The 24,031-nt window shown below is 41.7% G+C and overlaps 1 protein-coding gene across 6 annotated transcripts in view; it reads left to right on the forward strand.

Moving 5' to 3' along the window:
• Positions 1 to 10,635, forward strand: part of ARK2N (arkadia (RNF111) N-terminal like PKA signaling regulator 2N) — a 94,026-nt gene extending 83,391 nt beyond the window's left edge. For all 6 annotated transcript variants that reach the window (XM_001145465.8, XM_063795622.1, XM_009433934.5 and 3 more), the window contains one exon: positions 6,576 to 10,635. In XM_001145465.8, coding sequence (XP_001145465.1) covers positions 6,576 to 6,765 — 190 coding nt within the window. In that variant the 3' untranslated portion in view covers positions 6,766 to 10,635. The remainder of the gene's footprint in view (positions 1 to 6,575) is intronic.
• Positions 10,636 to 24,031: the final 13,396 nt, after the last annotated feature.

The raw sequence follows: 24,031 nt of genomic DNA on the forward strand, positions 1-24,031 counted from the left end.
CACCCCTAACACACACAATCCCTATTCTACACTTGAACAAAGTGACTTTGTCTACATTTTAAATAACGTTACATTATTTTCAAGGATTTTTTCTTACAGGCTCTGAAGCATAAAGTTGTATTTTATTCTTACTTATTGGGTTGAATCCTGGGAAATTGTATCTTGTAGGTGACATCCATTTTAAAACCTCAGTGGTGGTTAAAATTGTCCGTATAATGGAATGTAGAGTTTACAGATTCTTTGGGGTATTTTTCACTGACTCCTTTACTATTTTGTGAGGGTATCTTTTATATTGATCTTGGGTCTAGGACTGAGTCTTTCTGATGTTTTTTTCCCCCAGCAGCTTCTGTATCAGTAGCCTGATAATCTTTCAAACATTGGGATTAAAAAGCTGAGAAGCAAGTAGGAGAAGAGGCTTTCTTGTTGGTTGCTTCAGAGTTGCCCCTTGGCTGCCTGTATCTCATCTGGAATTTATTTCTTTTACGGGTCTAGGGTTGCAGTTATGAAGTATTGATGTGCTTCTGGCAGGGTTATCACTTGGAAAAAGGTTTTAGGTTTTGATCCACATCTTTTTGTTCTCATTTGATTTGCATGTATAGAGTAGATGTTTTGTTTGGATTTAGTTGTCTTGTTCCTATTTTTTCTTTTCATATTCTACATTGTTGTTGGGTTTTTAAGAGTTTTTAAGAACTCAGATTTGGTCCTTGAGTTGTTCTCTGGAATTGTGGCTGCCCTGACTTGTGTGGGGTGCCATTTTTCCATATTGGAAGCATTTTGTTTGGCCTTTGCACTCAGTAATTCTAGTTGTGATATGCCTCTCCCCCTCCTTTTTTGATAGTTATTTTTCTTTTCTTGCATGCTAATATCTTCTCCTATTCTTTTATTTTAGATTTTGATGTATTCATTTCTCTTTTGTGTATCCTCTAGTCCTAGACTAGAAAGCATGCTTTCTGAGCTAATGGTTGAACGCATATTTTATGATTGCCTTGTATTGCTGTGTTGAACTCCTGGTTACCTAAATGTTATTTCCAGATGTTAATTTTTGGACAGTCCAGTTTCACAGATGCTCTTTGCTAGTGAGATGGAGACTTTCCCAGCATCTCTAGTTCTTATGTGCCCACTTAATTTTGCCAAAACTTTTAATTTACAAACCTCAGGCCAATAATTTTTTTTTTGTCCTTGGTCCTGTTATTTTTTCCTTCTACCGACCTCATTGGTAATTGCTCTAGGAAGAGGAATACATATAGCACAGATCTGTATGTTGTGGAACCGTGTTGGAACAGTTCCTTTTGGTACCTGTTCTGAGGACCTCATTCTAGTCTGTTAATCCTGTGATCATTGGCGTTAATGTTGGGTTATTCCTCAGCAAAGTAATTGGTGTAGGAAGCTGTATTTGAGACTCATTGCTTCATAGGACCAGTTGCTAATTTTTTTTTTTTTTTTTTTTTTTTGAGATGGAGTCTCGCCCTGTCCTCCAGGCTGGAGTGCAGTGGCACGATTTCGGCTCACTGCAACCTCCGCCTCCTGGGTTCAAGCAATTCTCCTGCCTCAGCCTCCCAAGTAGCTGGGACTATAGGTGCACGCCGCCATGCCTGGCTAATTTTTGTATTTTAGTAGAGATGGGGTTTCACCATGTTGCCCCGGCTGGTCGCGAACTCCTGAGCTCAGACGATCTGCCCGCCTCGGCCTCCCAAAGTGCTGGGATTACAGGCATGAGCCACCATGCCCAGGCCTGTTGCTAATATTAACTCCAAAAAAACCTAGTGAGACAGATGAGTGTTTCCCTACAATCACAAGGATTCATTTCCTCTTCAGTTAGGAAAAAGAAGTAGAAATGTTATCTAAGAGGTCACCTTCAGGCTGTGTGTAAATGAGAGTAAAATTGATTAATTTTAATGTTGTTTTCTTAGAATGGTAAGCTAACTATATCAAAAGTTGACCGTCAGAGCCTGCTGTGTGTGCGCGCGCACACTTCATTTCCACTGTGCAGCCTTTCTATTGATATTAGCGTATGAAGAACAGGAAATTATTCTATCAAACCATATTATTTATAATTATTTTTTCCTAACATTTTGGGAAGCAAGACCCAAGCATTTTCTTGGTTATAAAATGCAAAGTATGGCTCTAGGTTGTGTTTCATGCCTGTCACCAATTGTATGCAGGTTAAACGCTTTGTGAGAACAAAGCCTGTATCTGCACTAATAGAGATTAGTAATACAATTGATTGGACCAATTAAAAACCAGCTGAGTGTGTTCCTACCTCATGTCTTTCGTGATACAGAAAAAGCATATGTGATAATACATGAAACTATTTATTTTTTTATGTTGCGTCACAAAATTTCGAGCCTCTTGCATCCATTATAGGACCACTCCAGAGGCTTAACAACCATTGTGCTCCCTCTTTCTCCTGAATTTTTTTCCCTATCTGGTATAAATTTTTGTGTAATGTATATTCTCTTATAAAATAGTTGAAATATTTCTCTAGCACCCTTCTGTTTACTAGATTGACTGTTTTTTCCCTCTGTAGTTAAAAAAAAATGTGTTAAAAGCCTTGTTCTGTCCTCATCCATCTCCTAACTCCCATTTTATTCAGTGTGTTTGAGATCATTAAAGTAAATAATTTTTGTGAATATTTTATTGGCTAATAACACATACAGATAACTAATAACGTACCTTTTTTGCAAACTGCTTATACCCAAGTAACAAGCACTCAGATCAGAACACAGAAGTCACTCTGAGCTTTCTTTCTTTCTTTCTTTCTTTTTTTTTGAGATAGAGTCTCATTCTGTCACCCAGGCTGGAGTGCAGTGGCACGATCTCGGCTCACTGCAACCTCTGCCTCCTGGGTTCAAGCGATTCTTCTGCCTTAGCCTCCTGAGTAGCTGGGACTACAGGCGCATGCCACCGTGCCTGGCTCATTTTTGTATTTTTAGTAGAGATGGGGTTTCACCGTGTTACCCAGGCTGGTCTTGATCTCCTGACCCCATGATCCGCCTGCCTCGGCCTCCCAAGGTGCTTGGATTACAGGCGTGAGCCACCGCGCCCAGCCACTGTGCACTACTTTCAAATTACAATCTCCCCCTTTTCTTTTCCCTGTAACTACTATCTTGACTTTTATTTTTTTGTTTTTATTTTTTGAGACCAAGGCTCAGCCACCCAGGCTGGAGTGCAGTAGCACGATCTCTGTTCACTGCAGCCTCGACCGCCAAGGCTCAAGCCATCCTCCCACCTCAGCCTTCCGAGTAGCTGGGACTATGGGTGCTCACTACCCCACCCAGCTACTGTGTGTGTGTGTGTGTGTGTGTGTGTGTGTGTGTGTGTTTGACAGAGATGGGGTTTCACCATGGTGCCCAGGCTGGTGTCGAACTTGTGAGCTCAAGTGATCCTCCCGTCTGTGTGTGTGTGTGTGTGTGTGTGTGTGTGTGTGTGACAGAGATGGGGTTTCACCATGCTGCCCAGGCTGGTGTCGAACTTGTGAGCTCAAGTGATCCTCCCGTCTGTGTGTGTGTGTGTGTGTGTGTGTGTGTGTGTGTTTGACAGAGATGGGGTTTCACCATGGTGCCCAGGCTGGTGTTGAACTTGTGAGCTCAAGTGATCCTCCCGTCTCACCCTCCCAAAGTGCTGGGATTACAGTCATGATCCACTGTACCAGCCTATTCTGACTTTTAATGATAGTTTTGCCTGTTTTTGAACAAATCTTAAAGTCACTGTTGAGCTTGGAGGGCATCTTAAAATCTTCCTTAACATTCCTGACAGATGCCTCAGCAATTACTTGAGTACTTAAAAGGCAATTCATTCCATTTCTTAGTGGCTTTGTTCTATAGCAATGATTATCTGAAACTTGCCTTCTAGAAACTGATTCATGGTTCTAAGCATGCTCTCAGTGGTTTGCCTCGAGCATGGAATAGTACCTTTCATGGTGGCTTCCGCCTCACAGTGATTCTCCCTTTGGGAATTCCATGTACAACTATTAATAATTAGAGTTAGGAAAGCTTTTGACCAAAGATAGTATCATCACATTCTCCAGATAATCTAAAATTTTGAAGTAGGAGAAATAGAGAGGGTTAGGGGTTGTTCCATCATCTTAGGCTCTTTGAGGTGCCCAGTGTCCTACTAATAAATTCTCTTCATTGTTTAAAGTAGCCTAAGCTGGTTTTTGGTAACTGGAACCATTTGTAACATAACTTCAGAAGTGATCTATTTTTAGATAGTTGAAGTGCCCTGTCTCCTATTCTCTCTCCTTCAGCCATTCCTCAGTAGGAAATAAGGTCTCTAAACCTCTCACTCTCCTAGTTCTTTTCCTATGCCAGACACTTTCTAAACTCTTCTTTGCCGCTTATTGAATGGCCCTGGGAACCAGGCAGTGCTTCTTTCAGTCAAACATGATGTAGTAACTTCAGGTATAGCCTGAAGAAGGCATTGTTATTCAGTGGAAAATAAACCCTTGAGTGGAGACCTGATTTTACTCCAGTTCTATGCTTAACTTGTTTAAGAGCCTAGGTGGTTGTCTTTTGGCCTAGGTTTTTTCTTCTGTATAATAAACAGATTAGATCAGATTTTTTAAAAAGCCACTGCTTGATGTTACATTGTATGATTACTTAGTGAGCAATACAGATAAACAATTGGGACTATATACTTCTTTTACTTCGGAGATATTTTTAGAAATTCTGCCAAAGATTACATTGACTCTCTTTGCCACTCGTTGCCTGAATTCTTATCAGGTTTCTAGCCAGCTTGACTTCAATTAGTGCTTGTACAGGTGAGCTTTTGAATTGTCAGGTAACTTTATACTTCTAAATTGTTAGTTTGGGTCTATTTTTGTACTCTGATGATTCTTGTTGTGTTTTGCCGCACCCAATTTAATACACACATCTGTAAAGCAACAACATGATATGGAAAGCATTGGACCCAAAATCAGACCTGTCTTCCTTGGCCTATCACTTTCAAGCATTGTGACTGAGCAAATCATGTAACCTGTTTAAGCCTCAGTTTCCCTCTCTGTAGAGTGAGGATAGTAAATTCCATGCTTACCTCATAGGTCTGTCAGAATTGTCCAATGAGATAATATATGTGAAACTGCTTAGTAAAGGTAGTGTTCGGTTGGCCTTCAGTCATCAAAACCATTTCTATAAATGTTGAATGGACTCCTTTGGCTGACATTTTTCCATGACTACATGGTCACTTAATATGAATTTATATAATGGGTTGAACAGATGTGAATTAGACATTGGGCTTTATGTCCCTTATTTTAATGTCCCTATTTATTTCGCTAGCTAATCTTTGAAAAGGTAGTAGCCTCTGGGTTAGTAACTACATAGCCCATCTCTGGACAGATGACGGGCTTCTGGTACTGTAACAAATTTGCGTTCTGCCCTCTGCTCTGGCCCTGAGAGATCTGTTCTTAGGAATTTTTCTTAGTAAGGGAGAAGTTATCAGATTAAGCCTTTGTAGGAGTAGGGCATGTTTGCAGGAGTTTAAGGGTCCTTGGGGCAGTTTTGCAACTGAATCGTGTCCGTTGTTACCCTAATGTTCTTTTGAACCTGGTGGTGTAGGTAGCATTAAACCAAAGCTGAAATTCTCAAGTGGCCCAGCATTATTTGTTGCTTACAGATTGTCAAACAGCTGCTCAGGTGCCACTGTGGTAGTTTAGTGACTAGACTCATGCCACTTGTTACTTCTCACATAAGCTACCTGAGGGCTGGTCAGGAAGTTTAGATGAGAGGACATAGCATTGATCACATGAGTTTCCTGCCTTCCTCTCATTTGAGTCAGAACTTAGTGTTTTGGCCTGGAGGTTCACAATTCTGTCATTTGACTGGACTGTGGAATTCAAACTGTCAGTGTTTCTGAAACAATTTTATTTCAGTGAACTCTTGGTGTGACTTGCTAACAAGGCAGTTCTCTCCCTCCGATAGAACCCTTTTAGTGGATCTAAACTGAAGATTCAGCTGTGTTACTTTCATGGAACCAAACTGTAAGCGATTCTGTTGAATGAACCAAGTGCTTCTGTTGTGACCTTCAGGACAAGGGAAATTGATCCTTTATTCATGACCTATTACTTACAGACTTTTATAACTTTAATCTGTGAAAGGGTATTACTGTCACTGTCTTTGAAGGCATTATTACCAATTATAAAGCTTATTTTAAGAACAAGTTTTAACTATTTTTCTTACTGTTTGATTTGTTCAGACTAAGATTGTTTGGGCATCTTAACTTTGTTCTGGATTTATGTGTTGCCCTATCATGAAGATCCCAGAGGTGTAAATGAGTCCAGAGAAACATCCTGTCACCCATGGTCAGTGACTAATCTAGACACAACTCAGGAGTTTCTGGCTGAGATAAGACCCTTGGCCTTTTTAAGGCTAAACTGAGAGAGGGACCAAGTGGGGTGTGGTGGGGTAGGGAGAGAGGGAGACAGACAGAGATGGAGGGAAGGATATTGATTGTGGGTTTTATGAACTTGCATACTAGGTTTATCTTAGTAAAAATGTTGATAAGTACAACTGAGGTCATATTGTCTTCTGTTTTTCCTGTGGTGGAATTAACCATGTTTTTGTTCTTCATCTCAATTGCAGGTGTGTTCATCCTCGAGGTGGTGTGATTCAGAGTGTTTCTTCATGGAAGCATGGCTCGGGCACACAGTATGTTAGCACCAGGCAAACACAGTCATGGACTGCTGTGACTCCCCAGCAGACTTGGGCTTCACCAGCAGAAGTTGTTGACCTTACCCTGGATGAGGATAGCAGGCGTAAATACCTACTGTAATACAATGTCACTGTGTTTCCTCTGCACTGTTCCCTTCCACTTCCTCATCTTCTTTGTGACATGGAAGTTCATTGTCATAGCTTCAGCTTCAGAAGCTGTTTGTGGCATTTGTAGGATTCAAACTCATGGAAAATTCCCTCCTCTTCCCCCTTTTTTTTAATTAAAAGAAGTCACTTAGGAAAATAACATCACAGAGAAAAGAATTTCTTCTTTCCCTCAGTAGGAATATAGAATGATGAATTTTATTAGACAACTTTATTTTACTTGGTGACTTTTAATCTTAGGAAACTCTGCCTTCCTTTTAGAATAATATTTTAATTGCCAGGCAAAATGGGTTTCAGTTTTTGAATCTTGTATTTATTTTTCTGTATAATGAAATTAATATCTAGACTTGACCACTATCTGCCCACCCCATTGGCACTCCCATCTTAGGGCATTCGCACACATATCAGTCAGGTCCTTATTGGCACCTAGTAGGGCATGTGTATTTAAAAACTTGTCCTTAAAAATAGAAGACAGAAGTATTAAAATTATATTTTCTTTTATTTTAAGTCTTCTGCCTTCTTTCTTGAGTTTGCTCCTGTTGACTTCCCACAGCACAGATAATTAACATGTCCCTTTGTGTTTATAAATACTACTAAGGTGACCTAGTTGGTCTCCTTGTTGCAATAATTAATAACTCTTTGCAAAATGTCTCCTTTGAGACAGAGGCATTTCAGATAGATACCCACCATGAGGTTTTCTGGGCATCTGAAGGTATTAAGAGTTCAGTGGGAAAAATCTCTCTCCCTCGCCTTTTTTTCTGGTTTAGTCAAATAACGGGTGAACATAGAAACCTGTTGGGAAGAATATGAAAAGTTGTGTGGCCTCTGAGGCTACAGGCACTTGCAAATCTGAGAGGAAAGTGCCGTCTTTCATAGCTGGTCTCTATATAAAGAGTATGTAGCAACAACTGTTTAACATCCGAGATGAAGTGGACCTGATGCTGTATTTGGGTATTTTTCTCCTCTACCTTCTAAAAAAAAATACCATAAGAAGAATCAGAATGTATCATAAGAAATCAGATGCAAAGCATGTTAATGTCATTGGTAAGTTTTACAGAATCTAAAAGGATTAGCAAAGGGTAGTAGGAGCTTCAGGGAATTCAGGAAATGCCAGCATTGGAATTTTGTGGCATTAGTTACTACCTTCTTTCTTATAATATGTTGTAGTTACTAGTGAATTCTTTTAAAAGCAATACCTAGAGTTAGAACACTATGTACTCTGCACAGGGGGAGTGAAGTAATATTGGCTTAGAAGACTTCACCTTTTGTTTTTCATGGTTTTTGTTTGTTTTGTTTTTGTTTTTGTTTCCATTGTTACTGTTGCTATGGCCCTTTGCCTCTCTCTCCAAATCCCCTGGTGGCTCTTCTTATCGTAAGAGTATGAGAATTACCATTTTCAGTTTTCATTCAGCAAACAAATTTACCAAGTGCCTGCTCTGCATAAGGCACTGTGAGGGGTGGGTGCTCTAGGGGCTGCTGAGATGAATGACACACACCGCACATACACATGCATCAGTGTCTGCCTGCCTCCACCTGCCCAGCCTGTTCTTCTTCTTCATCTTCATCTTCTTCTTCTTTTTTTTTTTTGTAAAGACAAGTTTATTCCTTTACGCTTCTTGTTGCATTAGTTCTCCTGTATGTTCCTTCTTCCACAGGAATGTATTTGTGCATATGTTCTTTGATCTTCTCTGATAGCATCTCATTTGATCTGGCCTCTGTCCTTCATCAGCTTTTATTTTTTTATTTTTATTTTCTGCTTTTGTTAGATAAGGCTTTTAAGATCATGAACCTCCAGCTTTAGCAACTCATATATCAGTCTCTCACATGGCCACAATTCTAGACAAAAACCAAAGACCCAGAGGCCAGAGCAAAGTAGGACCTTCTGAAGATTCGCTACTGGTGTATCCTTGGACCTTCACATTTTACTTTAGGATTAATTTATTGAATTTTACTGTTACACATAGTTTTTGACTTGAATTAAAATACTAGACAAAGCAGAAATGTACAATTTCTGGTCTGTGTTTTCCAGGAAAATCATAGAGAAGAGAATAGAGTGGATTATGTGACTTGAAGTTTTTGCAGCTTATTTTTTTCCCCCACTGTCAGGGCAGAGGCCCATTTTAATGAATGTTTTTGCATGACCTGTTCTTATGTTAACCACATATTTTTTTCCCCAATTCCACACAGCAGGTGATTTCCCGTGTGACATATTTTCTTCATAGTCCCTAATATAGTCATCCTCTACAGAGTTGGCGTGCTGTGTGCACTGTGGATTAGGAACAGAGTGGAGCTGTAACCAGTCTCTTCTCTGGCCCTTTGCCTTTATGTCAGCTTGCACTTTTGCCTCACTTATTCCTAGTCCAGCTCCCAACTGCCTGACTTAATGGACCAGAACGGAGATTTGGATATTAAGATGCAGAGGGGGAGGGGAAGGGATGGTAGAGATAGACAGCTCTCCCTTACTAGGTTGGGTCATTTCCCCTAATAACTATAGAGAGACTGTGTTTCAACTCTCTTTTCATTGCTGTTTCCAGAAGAGTGGAGAGTGTGGTTTCAGGCAAGGTATTAATGATACAATTCCGTGGTATACAGCTCCTGTGACATTTGAAGTTTCTTTCAAAGGTGTTTTTCTTAATCAAAGTTTTACATTTGGTAGCATGAGTAGTTCTTTATGCTTCACAGGACATTGTCTTCAGAGTAATCTCTCTGCTAAAATGGTACATGTGGGTCACAGATTGGTTTATGCCACTGACTTGGTTAAGTTTCCATCCCCTCCAATTTGTGAAAAACAGAGCAGTGACCTAGCTGTTGCATCATCATGACTGCCATGTAACCTGTAATTGCTGCTCTCCAGTAATTGTCTTTTCATTTTGATGGTAGGGGCCAGACTGAATGAATAATGCATTCTTTTTTATTCAATTTATTTCATTCAGTTTATTCTTGGCAATCAAACATCCCATAAACTTTGCTTTTATTATCAATTATGAATATGAATTGTCTGGTTTACTAATTTAGTCATTTGTTCATCTTTACTTTTAGCAGATTAGCACCATAACTAACTTAAAACTAAGTTTGTTACCTGCTTTTTATACTGTCACAAAGGTTTTTGAAAAAGCTGGGGACACTATTTTGTCTTTTAGTTTTAAACTTTTTTAAGGCAAAGCAAGCTCTCCAATCCCTGTTCTCCAATATGTGTATGATGTGACTTCCATGTAGATATAAAAATGATTGTGCCCTAACCAAACTTCCTCAGATTGTGCACTGTTTGTTTAAAATAATCACGTATTTTAGTCTGATGCTGTTGTATTTTTTCATTTTATTTAAAACACTACTTACTTCTTATTCTCTTAACAAATTTTAAAAGGTAGTGATCTTAAAAAAAAAATCACTGGATAACTAGGAAATATTTTTGTTGTTGTTTTGTTTTTTAAAGAGTACAGAGGCCATTGAAGCCTTTTGCTCCTCTTACCGTGAAAATGAAATGTTAGCCATTGTATGGCCAGGAACCAATGCACTTGGCAGTTAATGGATCTGCTGTTGCTGGAGTGTGAGCGTGGACTTGATGCAGTGACGACAAATCATTGCTTAGAATTAATGTTTTCAAATGTGCAACTCTAGTTTTTAAAACAAAATTTGGTTCTTTACATTCATTATTTTGTTTTTGTTTCCCTTTAGTATTTAATGGTCTTTGGAGAAAAAATAATAAAACAGAGTGTTATATATATATTTTTTGGTGCAAGATAAGATTTTCTGTTTTTTGAAATAAGTCTGTAGCATAAAGGTTAAACTATTTTAAGACAAAATAAAATAGAGTGTATTTAAACAATGATATCTTCTGAGGTTTTTTTTTTTTTTTTTTTTTTTTGTCCCTATCTGCTTCAGTTAATTAGGTGGTACCTGGAGCAGTTTCCAAGTTACCTTTTAAATGTGAAAGTGGATTCTATTTTGTTAACAAGGCTTATCTTTATAAGATGTCTGAGTTTTCAAAGCAAGAGCTGTATCCTTGCAAGGTTACTTGCAAAACTACTCCCAAGAAGTTTTGCAAGTAACCTTGGATAATTGTTGGATCTTGATAAAAATAGCTTTGCATTAGCTTTCCTGTAACCCCTACCTGAGATTTCAAAGAGGGCCAAAGACTTACTGTTCTGGGCACCTTTACTCCTGGCAACAAAACTTCACTGCTGGTTATTACTTTGCAGAGATCAGAGAGTCAAGGTAAGATGCTGCAACGGCATGCACTTTGCATGTGGTTAAACATTGAAGCAGGTATAGGGTGTTTGAAAAATAGACTAAATAATTTTTTCCATAGTTTGGTTCTATTTTCAGATTTTTAATTTGGTTATTAAAATGATAGGAACTACCATATTAACACCTCATGATGTTTGTAGCTTATCTTCACGTAAAGGGGAATGAGGAACCAGGGAGAGTGAAACCTCTTTTTATTAAAACATTCAACTCCTGAATCTCTTAGTTTTCCTCAAGAATTTTTAGTTCTGCTTGTACTGGAAAATGATCTGTTAACAATTAGGAAACACAATATTAACTAGTAGGAAATACCTTCAGATTTTTGAAATTGTTCTTTTATACCACCCCGTATCTGAGACGTAGACATATTAATACCTATAAGAAATCTTTGGCTGGGTGCAGCGGCTCATACGCCTGTAATCCCAGCACTTTGGGAGGCTGAGGTGGGCGCATCATCTGAGGTCAGGAGTTCGACACCAGCCTGGCCAACATGGCGAAACCCTGCCTCTACTAAAAATACAAAAATTAGCTGGGTGTGGTGGCGTGTGCCTGTAATCCCAGCTACTCAGGAGGCTGAAGCAGGAGAATCGCTTAAACCCAGGAGGCAGAGGTTGCAGTGAGCCAAGATTGCGCCAGTGCACTCTAGCCTGGGCGACAAGAGCAAGACTCTGTTTCAAAAAACAAAAAATAAAAATAAAAAAAGGAAAACTCTTCTTTGACTCTAGAAGGAAACTGTTTACCTAGGATCTCACGTTTGAACCCTTTTGCCCTTGGATACTGCTTTTGAAGAAGAAACTAGGCACAAGTAAGTAATATAACCTGTAGCTAGTGCTTTATGTCATTTGGGCTGCTTCTTTCTGTTCTTTTGCAGGCATTTGGCCTTTCCTTCCCTTATTGTTTTGTTTTTCAGAGTAGATACCAACTATTTATAATTATAGTCTAATTAGAAAAATTACAGATAAAGAATCTTTACCAAATATATATGTATCTTTTCAGCTCCATTTTTGCAACCTAAGTAAAGTGAATTTCTTCTAGGTTTTGTTTTAACCACACTTGGAACCAAGTGCTCTATGAAAGAGCGATCCTCCTAGGTCATTGGTAGGCACGATTTTTTTTTTTTTTTTCCATGATTCCATGATTGAAAGCACTGATTCATAGAATTAGAGAGGTTCTGGCCTATAGTGGAACTTTGGCTGGGAGAATCTGCCTGGAGCAGAAGAAAGCAACAGTAAGTAGTGGTAGGAGCAGTGAGTTCAGAAAAAGATTTAAGTAATGATCATGAGTGTCAGAAATTTGGAAGGAGCACCCATTCACCTGATACTCTCTGTTGGTTTAATTCATTGTACATGTGACATGCCTTCTAGGTGGAGATGGCTTTAGGCAGGGATCCCTCTGTGTGATGAGGATTCCCTGCCAAGCCTTGAGGACCCATTTGGTAGGGTAGTGTGAATGATGAGAGTGAGTGCTGGCAGCGAAGTCAGCCCTCAGAAAGGAAGCGTGGCAGCAGCAGCTGGTATAATCTGCTCATAGACCCTGGCCTGCTGTTGGGAACACACCTTGGTTGTAAATTATATCTGTCTAGCTTCTTACCCTTTAGTGAAGGAAGCTATTTGGTGCCAACTTTTTCTTTTTTATTAGAATTTTTTTTTCCCCATTGGCCTTGCTGAAGCTTTTAGAAGATACCAGCTTTTTCTTTTGTGCTTTGGTAATTGACATCTCAGAGTCACATCTGTTCCCCTTTCATGATTGCTCCATCCTGAGAGTGGAAAGGTAAAGTGTAGTGGACTGTTGAGCCCTCACTTTTGTGACTGATTCTAAAGCAAGCAAATCTGACTTGAGGACGGATCTTGAATTCTGCAGCATGAGAGGGTTAGATTAGAGGCCAGGTGAGTGAGTTTCGGCCTGACCCAGGGAACAGGAGATCCCAGAAAGGCCAAGTGACTGCTATAGGATTTAGTTTCTGCACCTGTAAAATGAAGAATGTCTTGGGTTTCTTTTTTGAAAGTAAAAGGCTATGTGATTTTAGGGGATGATTCATTGTTCTGCAGAGCCATCAGGCTTTTCAAGCAGTAACTCGAGAGCTGCTTACTCCAAAAAACTGCTCAAAGGACTGTAGTTCTGTCATCTCACTTAAGCCTTGGGAAGGCATTGGATGACTAACACCAACAGAACCTTGAATTTCTACAAGCTATTTTCAAAGTTTTAAAAGAATGTTTATTTCAAAAGTTTCACATGGGGTAAGAAGTACAGATTATTATCCTAATTTTACAGATGGGAAAACTGATAACAGAAGAATAACTGTGTATTTGGATTTACATAGGTAGACTTTGTGAGAGTAGATGTTTTTAAAAAATGACTCAAATTAGTACCTTTTAACTGTTCAGAAAAACAAAACCTCAATTTTCTGGTTTTCCTGCCCATTTTCTCTGCTTCTTCACTTGGGGCAGAGAAAAAACAAGTTGCAGAATATGCACTACATGCTGCTATTTGTTTGAAATTTTAAAAGACAATATAATACTGCATACTGATAAAGGATACATACACATCTAGTAAGAGTATAAACATGCATGAGAATAATAAACACCAAATTCAGGGTAATAGTTGCCTCTGGAAGGGGAGGTATGGAGGGGTCACAGAGGACTTCAGCTTTATTGGTAAAATTTCATAAGTTGGGTAGCAAGGACACAAATGTATGTTATTCATTGTACCTTTTTGTATATTTTAAATATTTCATAATCAAATTAAGTTTTTTCCTGAGAATGAAAACTCTTTTGTGACTTTCCCAGTGTTAGTGGAAACAAATAAGATCTGAAGCTGATTCCCTTTAGAAACTCTCAACACTTCTTAGCTATATTCACCAAATGTGTGAGCATTGATAAATTAGACTTTATCAAAAAAAAACTTTTGTGCCTCAAAGGACACCATCAAGAAAGTAAAAAGACAGCCCACAGAATGGGAGAAAATATTTGGAAATATTAAATCTGATAAGAGACTTGTATCTGGAATATATAAAAAACTTGCAACTCAATTCTAAAAAAAAAGAAAAAATCCAATTAAAAAATCAGCGAAGGATCTGAATAGACTCTTCTCCAAGGAAAATATACAGTTGGTCAATGAGCACATGAAAATATGCTTAACATTTCCATCAGAGAGATGCCAGTCTAAACCACAATGAGATACGACTTCATACCCACTAGGATAACTAGAATAAGAAAGATAGGTATTGGTGAGGAAGTGGAGAAATCAGAACTGTCATACATTGCTGGTGGGAATATAAAATGGTCAGCCACTTTGAGTTTGGCTGTTCCTCAAATGGTTAAACCCAAGAGTTACAATGAATGTTTATAGCAGCATTATTCATAATCGCCAAAAGGAGAAAGAACCCAAATGTCCATCAGCCAATGAGTGGATAAACAAAATATGGTGTAGCCGTGTAAGTGAATGTTACTCGGCTGTAAGTAGGAATGAAATGCCAATACATTCTACAACATTGATAATCCTTGAAATCACGCTGTTAAAGGAACCAGTTACCAAAGACCACATATTATTCCATTTACAGAAAATATCCAGAATAGATAAGTCTATAGAAGTAAAGTAGATTAGTGGTTGTCAGAGGCTGAAGGAGGTAGAAATAGGGAGTGACTGCTCGTAGGTAAGGGGATTCTTTTTGGGGTCTTGAAAATAGTCTAAAAGTAGAGTGGTGATGGTTGCATCTCTGAACATTTCAGTAGCCCACCCTTATCCATGGTTTTGCTTTCTGTGGTTTCAGTAACCTGCCAATTGCAGTCTGAAAATATTAAATGGAAAATTTCAGAAATAATTCATAAGTTTTAAGTTTCACACTGTTCTGAGCAGCATGATAAAATCTCGCACCGTTCCTCTCTGTCCCACCTGGGTCATGAATTATCCGTTTGTCCAGCGCATCCATACTGTATATGCTGTCTGCTCATTTAGATACTTACTAGCCATCTTGTTTATAAGATTGATGACAAGAAGGGTGAGTGTAGTACGGTAAGATTTGAGAGAGACAACATTCATATAACTTATTACTGTATATAGTTAAAATTCTATTTTGTTAATCTCTTATTGTGCCTCATTTACAAATTAAACTTTAGGTATATATGCATAGGAAAAAACACTATATATAGGGTTCAGTACTATTCATGGTTTCAGGCATCCACTAGGGGTCTTGGAATCTATCCCCGGCAGATAGGGGGACTGTTGTACTAACCAGCATTGAATTGTACACTATAAACGGGTGAATTTTATGGTATGTGAATTATATCTCAATAAAGCTGTTATATGAAAATAAACAGAACCTTTGGAATTGAGGGTATAGTGCCTTAAGCTGTTAATACCATGTTGTGAATAGGTACCACACTTGAGAAAATGAGTTGAGATAGTGGAGGAAGAAAGGATAGTAGGAAGGTACAACTCAGCTACAGGGGACCCCAAAGACCAAGATGGCAGTTACTGAAGGCGAGCATGACCAACTTTCTCCCTGGCTGCAGGCTTCCCTGACCCCGAGATGTGCCTTTAGTAGGAGACCTATCCTCTGTGAAGAGAAATGTAGCTTGCTCAGGTTTCTGTGCCTTCCAAACCTGCCACCCAAGGTTGAAGATTATTCAGAAAGAAACTAACCTTTATTCCCTGCTGAAATTAGAGTGCTTATCAACTTCCAGGGAGTGTTCCACAGACAGGCTTTTGGGAGGTAGGGTGAAGGATGCAGGTGTTTTTCCCCTCTGGGCAAGAACATCACCATAGCTTGTGAGCTCCTGGGCCTTCCCCTGGCTTTTGCCCAGAAAGTTTTGCAGTCGCTCTGACATACCTGCCAGAGAGCCCATAACTCTATCCTTTGGGCACTGAGGTGGGGATGGGGATGCTTTCTCATTATACATGCCCTTTCCTTCTGAGATGCTGCTTCCATGATTCCCACTCCCTCTCTTGGTTGCAAGCCCTGAGAGTCACTGTCATAACTGCTGAAATTTCGTGGCATTCCTTAGGGCTGTGAAGGCAGAAAACATGCTGGGACCTTGGCTTTAGTCAGTGCTGGGCACTTCTCTTTGGTCTATTTAATAGTCTTCTACATCTCCTCAAGTCTTGGCTAAATTCTTGCTGATTAGCTCTTTGGGCTCTTGGTAGAGTGGATTCATTTGCCATAACGTTAAAAGTGGGTATCTTAAGAATGCAAACCTTTTATTCAGGTGAAATATTCAAAAAATTTTCAGCATCCTTTCAGGCACCAACCAGTTAGAATTAACACTGGAGGTGTGGCTGCCACAAGTTCCTGGAAACCGCAGTCTGTGGCAGATACGGAATTAACCCTAACACTGCTACACTGTGTGAATCCTGGCAGGGCTGCCAGGGTGGTGAGGAAGGCACTCAAGCAGCTCAGGGCAGGGGCCCTTTACCAGCTGGAACTGAAGTATGTTGTTTTAACAGCCAATAGAACCAAAGAATACATTCGCTTAACCTCCCCGGACCTCAACTTCTTCACTCATAAAATGGGGATAATAGTTCCTACCTTACAGGATTGTCATAAAGAGTTAATGAGTGGATGCCTAGTTCACTCCATCCATCTTGTCAGCCCTACATTGGTCCTTGTTTGGCTAGCTCAGCTGAGAAGTGTGTATAACAAAATCTGTCTGTAGGCCTGCCGACTATTTCACAGCAACACAGTTAAAGCATTACATGCATCCTTGAGACATAAATGGAAGTACTTTAGAGAAAGGAGCAAGCAACAGTTGGGTATGTGATAACTGGCCTGAGGTGGTGAAAAATCACAAGTCCCAAGATCTAGTTTTGGGTCATGTCTTCATTGCTAACAAGCTGTGTGACCTACGAGGCCAGCCACCTCTCTGGTTCTTACCTTCTTCATCTCTAAAAGGGAGGATAGTTGTATGCCTACCACCATCCCTAGATTTGGGGGGAGGGATCAAATAAGGTAACAAGACAGCAGTTTGGAATTTGCAGATTCAGATGACTATAGAAGCAAGGCTGTTAATGGAAATAATTCGTTGGTCCAGATAAATGGGGAGTGTGGCAAACTGGATAGAGTTTATGCCAGTCTAAAGGAGGAAGCTGCAACTGTTATGAAAGTAAATGTTCAGTATTGCCACATCTATGGATTTTTCAAGAGAAGATGGAAATCTGGATTTTAAAAATGTAGATGTGGAATTTCTGATTTGTAAATGTTCGTGTGTGGCCATGGTCAGGTCTACTGAATATAAAGCTTGAAAAGACCTGTTGGTGCAGGAAGAAAGAAAAATTGGGTGGACTGTCACCGATGTGCCACCTTCCCCACTCCACACTGTGAGCCTTCTTGGCACGGGATAAAAAACAGCCTAGGGTGGTTCTGGTGTTCTGACCCCCATTTTTGTGCAGACTACTGAGACCTGGAGTTTTAATTGAGGTACTGCTGTAAGGGACTGAGTACACCCAGGGAGCTGTGGTCACATGCATCCTTGGTCTGACGTTTCCTGTGTACATCTCCGGCTGGCTAGACAGATAACCAAAGAGAATGGAGGCCAGCTCTGGGTCATCAGTCTTGAAAGTCTTATAACCTGTATCAATCCTGTTTGTCCTCTCAGCCAGGAACTGTGTGGGCCAAACAACACTTGTCTGCAGGACTGGTTTAGCTTGAGGGCTGGGGGTTTACTACCTCTGGACTATGCACATTTCACTGGTTGAGCCAGTGCTTGGTATTTGCTATGTGCTAGGCACTCAGCCAGACCCTGGGGCAATCCTCACCCTCAGGTAACTGCCTCTGTCTGGTGTAACAAACTATTGTCACAAAACCTGACAAATGCTGCTAAGATTAGCACTCAATGCCGGGTGCTTTGGGAACAAAAAGGCTCCCTAAACTAGCTGGTGGGATGGAATGAATGAATGATGGAGGAGCTCTTGGAGAAGGCAATAGTTCAGCTGAGTTTGAAGGATGAGTAGGAATTAATGGAATCCAGGGAGGTAAAGAGTGGAGGGTGTGGGTAGGAGTCATTCAGATTCAAAGTTCTGGCATGGCATGGAGGTGAGAGAGAGCATGGCTCAGTAGAGGGACTAGTAGTTGGGAGAAAGCAGAAGTGATAGGGAGCAAGCTGGAGACGTAAGAGCTATGTGGCAAAGGACCTTGAATGTCTCACTAACATTCCACAGACATTCCACCTCTGGAAACCAATAGAACATGTTTATTACCTGCAAAAAGCCTACTGTTGGAGGTAGAAAATGGGCATCTAGATACATAAATGCAACAAAGATGTACCTCTGAAATGATGGGGAACATTGTAAGTATTGTATAGAAGAGAGGAATAAGAGCCACTCTCCCTGGCAGTGGAGTGAATTAGAGGAGAATTGATATTGGAAGTAGGGAATTTTATTAGGAAGCTTCTGCAGGAATCAAAACAGATAAATGATGAAGGCTGAATCAAGGCAGTGGGAGGGGAAATGGAAAGGAGAGGTCAGAATGAATAAAGTTTGAATCTGTGGGACTTGTTCATGCAGTGTTGGCGGGGGTGAGGGATGAGGTGCAGAGCCCATGGGTGAGGAAGAAAGGAAGAAAGGCTGCCAGATGTTGCATTCACTAAGTAGGAAATACAGAAAAGGCATCAGGTTTGGAGAGTGTAGCAGATGCTTTTGGGTCACATGTGCCCTCTGAGGTGAGGATAAAGTAATTGCCTTTTGTATCCTCCATCACAGTGGTCCCCAACCTTTTTGGCACCAGGGACCCATTTTGTGGAAGAAAGTTTTTCTGGGGGCTGATGGGGGGAATGGTTTCAGGATGAAACTGCTCCACCTCAGATCATCAGGTATTAGTTAGATTCTCATAAGGAGCATGCAAACTAGATCTCTCGCATTTGCAGTTCACAATAGCATTTGTGCCCCTATGAGAATCTAATGCCACAGCTGATCTGACAGGAGGCGGAGCTCAGGTGGTAATGCTTGCTCACCTGCTGCTCACCTCCTGCTGTGTGGCCCAGTTACTAACAGGCCACAGACGGGTACTGGTCTGCGACCAGGGGGTTGGGGACCCTTGCTCTGCCATTAAGAACACATGGTGCTCTTTGGCTTTGGAACACAACACATACCATATTTAGAAATACTGCTCCAACCCATTTATTGCATGACTTGGAGCAAGGAAAGGCTCTGCAGCACAAGCCAGGCCACAATGCTAGCTGCCCTGTCACTTGGACCATATGACCCAGCAAATCCACGATGCTGGAAGTATTCCCAGTGGAGAGACATGAAGTGTGGAGTCTCTGGCAAGCTGCAATAGGAGAGGTGTGTTATAGATTTCCTAAGGATTTTGGAGCAAGGCTATGCCTTCTGCAGCAGAGAACTATAAACATTTTGAAAAGCAGATCCCAATGTGTTTTGGGTCCTGGTAGAGACAGAGCATCTGACCATTGGACATAATTAATCAAGACATCAGAGATGTTTATCATGAGCTGGGTTTTGTGCCACTCAGGTCGTAAATTCAAGCAGGCCAACAGCAATTCATTCTAAGATGGAAGATGTACAGCTCAGGGATCAGGCATGAGCAGGGCCAGAGGGTAAAAGTAAGCTGCACATGCCTCTTCCTCAGGCCCCCAAGGCTGGCACCTTGTGGCATTAATGACTCTCCTTCACTTCACACCAAAGATTTTCTTGTGACTACTCTAGAATAATCCTAGGCCTAGTTCATTGTGTTGGTGTAGCCAAAATGGACTGCTGTTTCTACTTAAAGCCCCAGTTAAGGTAGCTCTGAAAGACAGTGGGTAGGGGAAATTCTTGCAGTGGGCAGAGCTTCAAGCCTGTTCATGTACGCCTGCTCACCAACTTAGAAAAGAGGGAAAAAGTATCCAGGCCACACACAACTGTCTATCACAGTTGCAGCTGAAATCAGAGGTTGAAGAAGGGGATGTGATGAAATTTCTGATTTGTAAATGTTCGTGTGTGGCCATGGTCAGGCCTGCTGAATATACAGCTTGAAAAGACCTATTGGTGCAGGAAGAAATAAAAATAGGGTGGATTGGAAGTGCCACCTTCCCCACTGCACACTCTCTGAGCCTCCCTGGCATGGGATAAATCTACCACTCCAAGCCACTTATGCCCCACATTAAGACTGTCTTGCCACTGAGTCTTCAAGGTGGCAGCCAGTCATCTCGTAAAAATACTTTGTACAGGAAAGTAGAACAGGCTACAACCTTGCTCACTGCTGCAGCAGATCTGGAGGCTGAAATTGCTGTTCATTGTCTTCCTTCTCTCTATTCTAGATTGTCCTTATTGCAATACATAGGAGTGTATGTATTTCTGTTGCTTGGACTGTATGACTTAGGGTTCCATAAGAATACATATGGAATCTTGGGCAGCAAATGGCTTGGTTGGTCAGTAAGGGGCCTGAAAGGGAAAAGATGAGAAAGGAGACAAGGAGGTCTGGGGAAGACACATGTGGATGATCCCATGGGAGTGGGCACAAATGCTTCCCAGAGAGCATCCACCATGGGAAGGGTGCCGAACAGCAAGATGGACGATGTGACTCACCCTGTAGAGGCCAGCTTTGTCCCCAGGGCTTGCACAGTAAGCCTATGAATGGAGTAGCCATGGTGACCAGGATGGAGGTGAGGCATGGGCCCACGGAGATAGCTACTGCCACTGCTGACTGGTGATCTGTCAGTGCAGAGACAGGCCCTGTGCCTTTGATCAGCCAGCCACTCGAGGCATCTTGAGTACACCAGGGCCCTTCTACCTTGGAAAGGGCAGCAAATCCTTTTTCCTGGTGTTGCTACCTCTGGTGTTAAGCTGAGGGTTTCTGGAGTGCCTGATTTATCTACATATGATGACTCATCACATCACTGTAGATTAAGAGGCCCATGTTGTGGCAAATTAGGTGCAATAAGGGTTGCATGACCGGGGGTTCACTGATGTGGTATATACCGCAACTAGGGGAAGCCATGGACCTAATAGAAAGATGGGATGGCTTGTTAAAAACTCAGTTTCCCAGAGTCAAACCATAAAGGTAAACAAAAAACAACAACAACAAAAAAATATATATATATATTTAAAAACTCAGTTAATGTTCCCAACCCAAGGATGATACACTGGGATTGGCTATTGTCATTCAGGATATAGCTGATACATGGTACCAGTTGCTAGAACACACAGATTCGGGAATCAAGGGTAGATACAGGATTGGTCCCTCTCACCATCACTCTCAGTGATCCACTAGCACCAAGGTGAAAGAATGTCTAGCATTCAGAAAATACACTCAAGAATAGGTCTGAAATCCAGGAGAATGTCTCTTGGTGCCATGGGCCCTTGTAGCAAGCATGGCCTGAAAAAGCGAAGTCACCTGAGGGCTCAGACCCCCAGGGATATCAATAAGTGTCAACCCATCAGGCAAGCAACCTGGAACAGCCCAAATGCTGAAAATGAGGAAAATCCTGAATAGAGGCTGAAGAAGGAAGACAATGAACAGCAACGTCAGCCCCTGGATTTACAGCAGCAGGGAGCAGGGTTGTAGCTCCTTCTGTTAACTTTCTTGTATGAAATCTTTTTGCTAGATGTCTGGCTACCACATTGAAGACCCAGTAACAGAATGGACTTAATGAATGTGGGGCATGGGTGGATCAGAGTGGTGCAAGCAGGGAGTAGACCACTTTCCATGTCCTGCATTACATCCGCTTCCTTGGCCTCTGACCAGCTGCAGCTGTGGTAGGCAGTTCTGTGTGAGCTTGGACTCATGCTGACAGCACCCCGATTTCCATCACACGGAGTGCATCATTCAGATTTCTATTTCAGCTCCTCCTCCGAAGTCCCAGGAGTCTGTTTGGCTTGTGTGACTCAAGCAGAGCCCAGAAATTAGGGGAGTTAATGGCCCTGGGACAACCCTCAACAATGGAGGATGGGAGCCGGTAGACATATGCCCCAGCCTCTTTGAGTTGGACAGTTCTGGGAAGCATTCTGTATGTTTTTCAGGAGATCCCAGCGGAATTGAGCCCCCATTGCTCATGGCAGTGACTTTGATGATGGACCTTATATTGGCTTTTCCTCCTCACTCTCACTTTTTCACTCTCCTCAATTCCTCACTTCTATGTCCTGAGATCAACTCCCAGTTAAACCACCTGCATCTAAATCCTTGTCTCAATCTCTGCTCCTAGGAGAATTCAAACTAAGACAGGAAGGAAAAGGTCAAGTTCACTCTGAGCTTGACGTGCTGAAGAGACATCCCGTGGAAATGTGCAGCAGGCAGTGGCCACGTGACTTTTGGAGATGCTGATTTATGTATCAGCATGTGGTGACAGATAAAACCACAGGCTAGAGAAAATGCATTCCTAAGAGGCCAGTGCAGAGGCATCCTTCCAAGGCAGGGGTTCTCAACCACGAGCCAGTTTACCCCCCAGTAAATATTTGGCAATGCCCAAGGACATTTTTGGTTGTCACAACAGGCACAGGAACCTGCTACTGGCATCTAATGAGTAGAGGTGAGGGATGCTGCTGAACATCCTACAGTGCACAGGTCAGAACCCCATAACAAAGAATGATCCAGCCCAAAATGTCACTAGTGCCGAGGCTGAGAAACCTGTTCTAAGGGCATTGCAAAGGACCATGAGAGTGATGCTGTGAAAGCTGGTTTCACATAGCCAGAGGGGCCAGCAGGCAGTGCTGCAGGGGCCATGGGAAGTAAGAACCAATTATTGCCCATTGAGCTCAGCACCATGGGGCAGAAGCCAGTGCCTTGAAGGCAGTCGATGAAGATGAGTACAGACTCTTTCCAGGAGCTTTGAGGGGAAGGAAAAGAGCAAGTGTTTGGGCTTAGCCAGAAGGAGCTGTAGAGTCAAGGAAGAGTTTTAAAAGATACTGGAATGATAAACATCCTGTATATGCTGATGACAAAGCACCGGTTGGGACACCAGAAAGGGATGACTGATGGAAGAGAGAGAGCCCCGGGACATAATGTGGTACTCAAAGCCAGATGAACTAACTTGGATCAGGTAAGGAAAACCTTCCCTGGAAGCTGGAAGGAGGCAAGGGTGGGCATAGTTATACCTACAGTTGTCAGGGAGGAAGGGTAGACTGTTGAGAGAGTTAACCTGTGAGCCTTTTTTGTTCTTTGCTTGTTTTGCAGGCTATAAGTGCAGAAGTGATAAGGTAGGAGGCCTGGTATTAATACCTACTTGTTGATTGATTACATATGGTGGTTTACTGCAGTTTGCATTGCTCTGCTTTCCCGAGGGTCTTCTTGGGAAGTTTGTCCTTCTTTCCTGGTGTGTTTTAGAGGTAAACACAGGGCTATCCCAGAAACTCGGGTTTCTCTTGAGATGCCAGCTGAGACTCCCGTCTTCTCTGTGGAATGCCCTGTGGAAACTCAAAGTTCACTCCAAGATGTTTGTGGACTTCAGGTGTAGGTTCTTGGGGTTACCTCTGCCTCTTGGTTCCTGTGTCTGCATGTGCTCCCTCTGTTCTGCCATGGACTTAAAACGTGGACATGAAACCCTTCTCTTACTCCACAGAACTGCCAGGGCCCAAGCATTTGGGTGTGGGCTGGGTCTACTCTAGATCTTGTAGTACCCTCGTACCATTTTGTGAGCACCTTGCGATCCTCGTTTCTTCACTGCTCCTCATCTGTTTCCCTGCAAATTTCCCCATCTCCAAATCCCTCTTCGACTATTTACCCAGCTGTCCTGAGCTCCCCACCCTGAAACAGGCTTAGCTCAAACTATCATGGTGCACAGTAGACAAGAAAGCCTCCTTTTAGTCGAATTTACGCTCCAATAGAAGGCGGTTATCGTGAAAAATAGTGAAAATGTACTATCTGTAAGGCCACAAATTGAGTAGTTAGGGTTTGGGAACCTCAAAGAGATCTAAACTGGGAAGGCCCCACTCTTCAAAGACCATAGTCTCATCTGTAAGGAATTAGCTTTGCCAGGGACACTGTAGGGAGTTGAAAGGCACAGCAAAGGTAGAGGCAAATGAAAGGCCCAGGTGGGAAGAGGGTCCCGGCC

The sequence above is a fragment of the Pan troglodytes genome, chromosome 17, assembly GCF_028858775.2.
Source record: "Pan troglodytes isolate AG18354 chromosome 17, NHGRI_mPanTro3-v2.0_pri, whole genome shotgun sequence".
NCBI classification, from domain to species: domain Eukaryota; kingdom Metazoa; phylum Chordata; class Mammalia; order Primates; family Hominidae; genus Pan; species Pan troglodytes.